Here is a 10,180-nt window from a genome sequence, read left to right on the forward strand (position 1 = left end):
ATTGAGTTCAAAATCGAGACCGTTGTCCAAAAATTGTGGATTTTAGACGGGGTGGGGGTTTGTGGGGGGTGGGTTTGTCCGAGAGGGATTTCAAGGGGTGCATTTTTTAGAGGGCATGAAATAGAGTCGCTCTAAATGTTTTTTTAATTTTTTCAACCTTTTCCGTCATCTCTGACACCTTTAGAAGTGACGTTTTTCGACGCGCCCCCCTTTAAGGGAGTGAATTAACCCCTTCGCATCGACCCTCGCCAATGCAACTTTACACACGTCTAGGGGACACTTCAAAATTACTCCTCACGGAGTTTCATTTCAAGCGGTTGAAAAAACCCATAGTTATGACGGTTTGAAAAAGTGTCCCTATTTTTTTGCGGGCCAGTGTATTAAAATCATCAGTCGGTGATTCGAAATCTGGTAAGACGTGTTAGCGCAACGTTTTTATTTCGTCCGCGCGTTTAGTATTCTCTTTGTTCAAAATTTTAATAGAATTTTGAATGGAATTTAATTTCTGACCAAACTGAGCTAACATTTCCTTGATTTGAGAGAAATCTGAGTCAGCCTGAGTAGCTGGTACAGTATTTGTTTGTGCCAATGTACTATCGGTATCTAAACTACTGTTAGTTCCGTTAGTGGAAACGCTTGAGTTGTCCAGTTTGAAGATCGTTGTACCTTACTTTTGATCTTAAGGTTAGCTCTCGTAGTTCCAGTATCGACAAGGCTCCCGTAGTTCCTCCGTACAGATTCCTCTCGATCGGATTCTCTTAGGTTTCTCGGTTTTGGCTCTCGTGGTCCCAAGAACGATCAGTGGCTCCCGTAGTCCTCTTAAGTTCTTGAGTTTGTCCCTCAGAAAGTGCTTAGAGATGTAGTATCCTGGCAGGATCGCCAAAAATTATGTGACAGGCTCGATCGTCACAGGAGGCAGGAAAGGCAATTTCAAATTAGCACGAAAAACTTAGGCGTTGGTTCGTTTATTATAACCGCTTTATTCGGTGGCAACTGAACTGTCTTTTCGTCTTATCGTCTAAAAGTGGGAAGCGTTAGTCGCGGCGCTAGTGGTGGGGCATAAAGGTGGTTTCACATGTGCAAATATTGTTTGTAGAAGAGAAACTTGTTTCTACGTTTTTCATCATATTATATATTTATTGTAACAGAACAGCGGCGTTGTCTGTTGCAAGACAGAGTATCGCTTCGCTACGTATAATAAGATTAATTAGGATTAAGGAGGAAGACACAGGTAATGCAGCGAGGTGACATTACCGCCAAAAATGGGCCTAAAAAGGGGTTCGGGATTTTTCGCTTTTCGTCCTTATATTAGCATATTTTGGGCTGAATGGGGGCTCATTCGAAAGAGGAAGCTTGAATACCTCCGGGGCTGGTCATGATTCAACGAGATCTTGTTAATATCTAATAATATGAGTGTCCAAAGTAGAGAAAGAATACGAAAAATACATCTGCAGAATTCAAGTATTTGTAGGTCACTATAAGAGTTTTGTGACTCACACGATGACCAGTCCCGGATGTATTGAACCTTTCTCTTTCGAATAAGCCCTCATTCAGCCCAAAATATGCTAATATAAGTACGAAAAGCGAAAAATCGTAAAGGCATTCCCAAAGTCGAGTTCCGCCATTTTCTAGATAATGCTAGAGCACGTCACGTACCAAATTTAGTTCAGGAAATCGGTATGAGATGGCGCTTACTGAGGACGACTGCTAACATGAATATCGATACATTGCGACGTTGTCATTCTGGCATAACAGCGTCTATCCTTTCCCCACGCTGCGCTGTTGCCATTTTACCGAAGCAGAAATATTCTTACATTTGCCGACGTCGACAGAGCATAGGAACAGACAGCGAAAAAGAGTAAAAGAAAACATTTACAAGCCTAGTATCATGACCAATTGTCATAACAATATTGTGTTCGGTCTCGTTTTAATCAGGAAACCTCACCAATATGTTAGTGAAATTTATATAAAAAAAAATAATTAACAATAAAATAGTTAGTTTGTCGCATTATTGTCTCACAGATTAGTAGGCATTTAAATTTGTTACTATCACCTCGACTCTCACAAGTAATGTTTTTTTTAGGTATCCGACTCCGAGTGTTTTGATTTTTTGATATGTTTTGAAGGGCCGAAAAATAAGATACTTATTTTTTATTTTGTCCCGTTGTCATATTTAGGGGGTGAAACGATATAAAGTTTCAGCTGCAATAGGCTATCTTCGAAACTGTCATAAATAGAAGGAAACTTTTTAAGAAAAAGTTTCATGTTTTCTATCTGCATATGAAATCTGACCCTACATTTTGTAAAAAAAAATAATTTGTTTATAACATTATTTTAAAAGTAATCACAGTTTATATAATAACTAAGAAGAACATACATTTTTTCTGAATCTATTGATGTATCGTATACTGTGTTTGCCTCTTACATTTTCGCGCATTAATATTATACGTACACCCTCGCTCATAAATATGTGGACACGTACTACTTTCAATGAATAATTAATATACATCGTAAATTATTACTATACAACTTTTGTTGCTAAATTCTATATTGGATGTATTTAACAACATTTGATTATATTAAATATTTCGACTGCCATATTTAATTTTTTAGTGGAACTATGGGATCGTTTAGATAGAAAAGTTCAGAAAGAATGTTCAATACATCAAACACATTTATGGCGAAATATTACAAAATAAATGAGATAATATTACTTCAGATACAATGAAGAAATTAATAGTATCCAAGTTTGTTAAAAAAAATGATAACATTATCTAGTTATCTCTAAAGGTTTTTATTATTACTCATGTGATATTAAAAAAAGGCTACTAATAAAATATATATTTGCTAATATAACATAAACATATCGAAAGATAAATAATACAATTAATATTAATAGATTTGCAACTGTTATTAGATATTTAGTGTCCACATACTTCTGAGCGGGGGTGTACTGTATGCATCGCGCAGATACGCCGCGCCGGGTCGCGATCATGTCAGATATAGATGTACGATCATTATCTTTGTTATAACTATTGTTTTTCACAAACAACACACATATATAATCAAGTACATGATATACATCAATAGATTAAAAAAAAAAAATATGTTCGTTTTTGTTATTCTATAAATTGCGATTACTTTTAAAATAATGTTATAAACAAATTATTTTTTTTTACAAAATTTAGGGTCAGATTTTATATGCAGATAGAAAACATGAAATTTTTTCTTAAAAAGTTTCCTTCTATTTATGATAGTTTCGGAGATAGCCTATTGCAGCTGAAACTTTATATCATTTCACCCCCTAAATATGACAACGGAACAAAATAAGAAATAGGTATATCTTATTTTTCGGCCCTTTAAAACATATCCAAAAATCAAAACAATCGGAGGCAGACACCTAAAAAACATTCCTTATCAGTCTCTCTTTCTTCTTCATCGAACTGTCTTTTTCTACTTTGTCGACGCTTTGAAACTTCGGACTTGAATATTTGGTTATACGTACTTACAATGTATACCCAACCGAGGTGTCGATTCTATTACCTACCGAGGTGTCGATTCTATTACCTACCGAGGCTTACCTACCGAGCGATGCAGACATTCACCGAACACGGTTGCTTCGGTGTTGAAGGATGCGCAGGAGACCGAGCAAAACTCCGAGTTGACTTCAGAATCAGTTGCGGACAAAGTAGGAAGCTCCGACACAAGGGTAGATAGATCCCTGTCTCTCCAATGATGCTGTGACAGGGAGGGAGATACAACAATCGGAAGCGAGACAAAGACAGAATGATGTCAAACATTTGTAATTCTCCAAACAGATTATTTACATTTCATGAAGCGAGGAAGCGACCTTTCCGGCTGATTGTTTTTTAAAACCATTCCTTGTAAAATTCCGCTGTGGGCGATACCGCCAGATTTTTGGAAAAAGGCCCACAATAAATTTCTTGTCTTTAAACGTATTTTTAGCACGTTTCAAAAGCGAATTGCAAAATCTGTAACTATCGCCCACAGCGGAATTTTACAAGGAACAGTTTAAACAAAAATCAGCCGGGAAGGTCGCTTCCTCGCCTCATGAAATGTAAATAACTGGAAAATTACAAATGTTTGACATCATTCTGTCTTTGTCTCTCCTCCGTTTGTTGTATCACCCCTCTCTGTCACAGCATTATTGGAGAGACAAGGATCTATATATCCTTGTCCCAGAGCTTTCTACTTTTTCCCCAACTGTCGCTGAAGTCAACTCGGAGTTTTGCTCGGCCTCCTGCGCACCCTTAACCCTTTGCTTATGGCAGTATGCGCCGCGGCAGTGACGCCATTGAACGGGGCATCGCGCCGCGAAGTGTGCCGCACCCATACACACAGGTCATCCCGCGGGCCCCGCAGTCGGCTATAGTTGGACCCGTACACACAGGACGTCGCACGGCCGCCGACTATAGTCGGCACCCGTACACACAGGTCGTCACGCGGCCGCCGACTGTAGTCGGCACCCGTACACACAGGTCGTCACACGAGCGCCGACTATAGTCGGCATCCGTAACGAAAGGGTTAAGGAGGTAGGTAAAGAAACGCGGCGAGATATAAACACGCATAGAACGTTTACCGAGTCGCCGGACGTGGGAATCGCGTTCCCACGCTACGTAACCGCCGGCGACAAAAACTAACAACACGTGCGGCTGTAAACACTGTCTACCAGCGACAGACAGCATTAGTAAACAATAACCAAACGGTAATCCGTCCCACCGACAAATCAATACTGATTGGACGCCGTTGCCGAAAACGGTACATAAATAGGGACTCCGAACTCCGAAATCAAAAATCCTCCCGGTGTATAACTGCCGAGACGGCTAACAGAGTGCCTCGCAATCGTCTCTCCTTTCCGAACCGATTGAGCGAAGAGTTCTCCGTTCTCGTGCATTCACTTCCCCGCAGAAATCACGTCGCTGCGACTTGGCGCCGTTTAATTGTGTTTAGTTTTAAGTTTTGTTCTAGATTTAAGTTGTGTGTAGTCTAAATTGGACTCCAGCGAGAGCTGGGAATAAAGAAATAGATTCGAGGAAATAGTGTCAAACGCTTTATTTCATCGAGGAACCCATTCCCCTTTAGCAAACATCGAGAGCGAGTCGAGGTGGTCCAATTTCACCTGGCGCCCAAGAAGCTGCGTCCTAGACGAACGACCTAGGAGTAGTCGAAACCTTCAGTGACGAGGAGGAACGAGTCGTCCTAAAGAATCCATGTCACATTATGTTATTCGTATGATTTTCAATATACCTTGAAATACAATTGACATTACATTATTCTTTCATTTTCCGTAATACGCTGTATTTTGAATTTTTTAAATATCATTCTTAGTTTGGTTTTTATGAACTTTTTTCCAAACCTTAGTACATTCGCTCGGCACTAAAAAGTTAAGGGACTGCGTGTGCGCGCGGGTGTGTGTTGTTTGGCTACGTGTTTCTTTAACGCAGTTAAGCAATCGAATGCGAAGCGTGTATGAGAAAACTTCGGCCTGCGAAGTGTGGTCAACCATCGCTTCACATTGTACCATTTATATTCATCTCTAACTCTTTATGTGTATACAAGGTATCCCAAAAATGTTGTAACACCTTGAAAGAGGTGGTTCGGGAGGTGATTTGGAACAACTTTGTCCTTAGCGGAACAATGTTGTCCGAGGCTTCGTTAAGAAGATATTAACAGAAAACCCCGACCAATCAGAGCGCGAGTATGCCGGTGGAGCCCCCGCGGTAGCGTACGAGAGCGGCCACCTAACGCGTAGCCTACGCTATCGCGGCCACTCCAACGATATACGCTCGCTCTGATTGATCAGTGTTTTTCGTTAATATCTCCTCAACGAAGCCTCAGACAATATTTTCACTAAGGAAAAAATTGTTTCAAATCACCTTTCGAACCACCCCTTTCAAGGTGTTACAACATTTTTGGGACACTCTGTGTAAGTATATACAGGGTGTCTACGTATAAGTTTGGACATACGCAGGGTGTCAATTCTACAACAAATTTCCAACAAAAAATTACTCTTAGACATTTTCTTCGTGTCGCCTTATTCTCGAGTATTTTACTTTTAATATTTTTTCTGTGTTTTCGACGTGACACTCTTTAAACAGCCATAACTCCACCAAATTACAGTGCAACCTTAAAACTAAGTATATTTGAAAGAGCGTTAAATTTACCACCCGCCCCCTGATAGAAAAACTAAAATTTATTAGGTAGATTTAGCAAGTAAAAAATTAGGTCAAACATTACATTATGACAATTTCAAAAAATTTGACTTTTTCTCTATCCGTTTTTCGGTTTCAAATACAAAGTTGTTTGGCAGGCACTCATCGGAGAAAACTTCTTCGAAGTCTCAGCTTTTAAATGGTATTGTCAAAAAAAATTGTACGCTGGTATTTTAGGGAGGAAGTGACTTTTGAATACAGAAAACGTGTGGATTTTTAGGTGAAAATCGACATTTTACAACAAAAATCGACTTGTCACTTTAAAATTAGCTTGACATCGGGTTTGATGTATTTTTTAGTGACACTCCCGAGCCTCCCCAACTAGGGAAAAAACTGATTTTTTGACATCTCAAGCCTCTCCCAGCCGTGTGCAAAGCCTGAGTGCGAGATGAATAATAATTGTTTTTGAACATGTATCCACAGAATTTTCATTTTTAAAGATTATTTAAGGAAAATCTACCTCGGTGAACCGATAAATGATATGGACCTCGCAACACGATCGATTTCACACAGCAAAAAATCGATGTTTTCGGTGCAGGAGAACCGACAAGTTTTGATTTAGGAGGCGGGCATTTTGAAAACTTAAATCAATAAAAATTTGTATTCATTATGAATTTTTGTTTACATTAACTTTTAATTTAATAAATGAATTCCCTTTATTTCGTTCCAATAAATCATTTTTCTCAAATTTAGAGACATTTATCGGTGTGTGTGTGCGTTTCTTATATCGTGCGTGTTGTCAGTTTCTTTCCCACCGCACTATAACATGGACGCAGGAGTATTAAGTCTACAAAAAAGTTCTGAGCTTTAATTTAAAAAATTCAATCTTTACTTAGAAACAAATTAAAAGATATTATTCGACGAAATATTCCCCGTTTGCATCGATGATCTTTTGCCATCTTTCGGGCAGCTTGCAAATACCATGATGATAGAAGCTGACCGGTTTAGAAATGACAAAGTCATCGATGCATTTCTATATATCTTCAATTGTCTTAAAGTGTATACCAGCCAAGTAATACTGTGTAACATAAGTTCTAGTCGCGATCCTCTCCCTTTCGGAATCAATAATACCACCGACCGCCGCTAGGCCGAGACCAAGCGCCACCGTAGAGAGTGTGGAGCGCAGCGCATAAGTACCGCTGCCGCGACACTCAGCCGGCAGAACGCCTGAGCGAGCACTATTGTACGCACTCGAGCCGTAGAATAAACACCAGTATTGCCGTTCAAACGCCCTCATTATTTTGCCTGTAATTCCCTGGCTAATTTCCTCCAACGAAGCCCGTTCGAAGAGAACGACCTAGAGATCCCTCTAAGAACGCAGCCAACTCCGTTTAACACCTCGTCACCTCTCTGAGACTCTCGGCCTCGAGACGTGGGATAAGCCCGGTCCCCGAAAGACCTGTCTGTGCCGACAACCGTCTTCGGAATTCGACGGCCACTCGCCCGGGAAGAAAAGGTGTGCTCGCGATCCTGATTCGAACCCCCTGGGGCACCTCCCTCTAACTTCCGCTTCCGCTATCCTACTACCCGCCGAGCGATTGTAAAGGGTTCATGCACCCTTAGGCCGCAACACGACTCCGGGTCGAATACGCGACTCTGAAGCACCGACCGGGCGACCGCGATTCCGAAGCGTGCGATCACCGACACCGATCCCCTTGCGGTAAGGGCTCAGCCATACTACTACTCTTGTTGTACCTAGCAAACCCCGGCGACCGGCTGAGCCGGCGCCACCCTTTTGCGACGGTTCGTCCGCATCCGAACCGCGTATACGTGACAACTGTAACGACCGGAATAGATGATAATCTGAAGGTGCCATGTCTGGACTATACGTCGCATGCGGGAGAAATTCCCAACCTAATGCAAAGACACATTCCTGAGTTGCTTTTGCAACATGCAGTAGAATCACTTACTGATGTCCGTTGCCAGTAAATTGTCTCTTTTCTTCTAATGCCTCACTCAAATTGATGAACTGTTGCTGATATCGACTTGGTGTGACTGTTTCACCCGAATGTAACAATTCGTAATATAGTACAGTTCTCCAATCCCACCAGATGCAGAGTAAAACTTTTTTGGCATGAATATTAGGCTTTAGAATCAATTTCGAAGGTTGATCAGGGACAATCCATGATTTTTACGTTTGGGGTTATCATAAAAAATCCACTTTTCATGCCCTGTAATGATTTTATGAAGAATAAAGTAGATGCGGTGCCAAGTCGTCGATTTTTATTGACTTCTGATAGCTCATACGGAACACATCTGTCTTACTTCTAAATCTTTCCCATAGCGTGCACACAGAAATGGCTTGCTATATTACACCAAGCTGCTCAGCAAGCTCCTTTTCAATTTGAGCAGAGTTTATATCCAGCAAATCCTGCAATTGATCGGTAACACGCCCAGCACGCAGTTCATATTGAAGACTGAAATTTCCTTATTGAAACTTTTGATACCACTTTTTACATGTAGCATGGCCTCACAATATCCTCGCCATATGCATCATAGATCATTTCAGTGACTTCAACAGCACTTCTTTTTTTTTCAAATGAAACGCAAAGTGAAGGGAAAATCGAATATGGTCTTTTGATATTGCCATCGCAAATACTACTTATTTTTAAGGTAATATAGATCAAATGTCAAATTGCATGGCATTTTAAACAATTGAATGTCGATACTTTACGAACGTAAAGGGGCGAGAAATTCAAATAAAGTTTAAGACTAGTTTCAATTGTATGAAATGTAGAGCTCAGAACTTTCGTAGACCTAATAGAATAAAAGGAATGAAAGACATACAGTAATAACACAGTCCACCAAATTTAAACTTTTTTTAGGTGTTGCAATATCCATTGGAATATTATTATAATGTTCCTCGTCCTAAATACGAATCTGAAAGCCAAAGTGTTCCATCACCCTCTGTTGTCGAAAAACTCAATGTTTTGCAAAATCGGTAGATTTTGAGAGAGAATGTAATACTCCTTGCAAACTAAAAACGCTAGGCAGTTCTATTTAGTCTTAAAAGAGAGAGGCGAGTTTTCTGAATATGTAGTTGTATTCTTTTAGAATTAGCTGCTTCTTTGAATAGCTGCAAACGAACACTGAAATTCAAAAAGATGCCGATGCGTCAATTTTTGCGTGAAATACATTTGTATTTTTTTGAAAAGTTATTCGCCTAGGACGAATATACTATATACTGTGACGTACCTCGCGTGGGCGGCCGGGAAAGCCACTACTCGACACGCTCGGTCGCACAATTCCCACGGACGAATTTATTTAGAAGAATTGGGCGCCAGTGCCAAGTGCACGTGTCCGTTACTTTCGTCCTTCCGGCTGCTCTACGGAGAGCGAAACTCAGGGGAGGTCGAAAGGGGGGAAATAAACTTTGATCCGCGTACGTTTAATCGGATTTCTTTATTTAATCGAAACCGACGCGGGGGGGAATTCCGCGGTACACACACCGTTGGGGAAAGGGTGTGGCGACTACGCGCCGAAAGGGATACGCGACGCGGAATTCCCGATACAAAAAGAAAGTATCCGACGGAAAGAGAACGAATACTTAACAGGCGCGACTTAACTCTATAGGGGGCCACGCAAACAGTCCGCCCTAGAATTAAATACAATCGAGAAAAGATTACGCCGGGAATTAACGGTTTCGCGTTTTGAAGGGGCCCTCTCCTACGAAACGCGGCGCGTTCTCAAACCGCGCAAGGTCACGCGGGAGATTCGCGAAACAGACGGAGGGAAGTCTAACGGAGTACCCTCCGGTGGTGATCCTGTCGCGGACGAAAAGGGGTGCTCCGGAGCACGCTCGCGGACACACACACGATCCGCACTCTTGCACCACGCACGCTAAAAAAGGAAACCCAACCAGTTGGCCCTACCTGAAAACCGCCGGTTCGGACTCCCTGGTTACCGATTATGTCCCCGAAATAGCCTCTGGTGTGGACAGCTGGTTG

General features: G+C 41.2%; 1 protein-coding gene across 3 annotated transcripts in view; it reads right to left on the minus strand.

The window, feature by feature from the left end:
- The window catches only part of LOC128875534 (dnaJ homolog subfamily C member 5), a 132,792-nt gene that overhangs the window by 62,112 nt on the left and 60,500 nt on the right, over positions 1 to 10,180 (minus strand). Inside the window, exon 6 of one of the 3 annotated variants that reach the window (XM_054121177.1) lies at positions 5,161 to 5,220. The exons of the other annotated variants lie outside the window; for them this stretch is intronic. Within the exon in view, the coding sequence (XP_053977152.1) occupies positions 5,176 to 5,220 (45 nt within the window). The 3' untranslated portion in view covers positions 5,161 to 5,175. Of the gene's footprint in view, positions 1 to 5,160; positions 5,221 to 10,180 lie in introns of those variants that run through there. 3 annotated transcript variants of the gene reach the window in all.

Source organism: Hylaeus volcanicus, chromosome 4 (assembly GCF_026283585.1).
Source record: "Hylaeus volcanicus isolate JK05 chromosome 4, UHH_iyHylVolc1.0_haploid, whole genome shotgun sequence".
In the NCBI taxonomy this organism is placed as follows: Eukaryota; Metazoa; Arthropoda; class Insecta; order Hymenoptera; family Colletidae; genus Hylaeus; species Hylaeus volcanicus.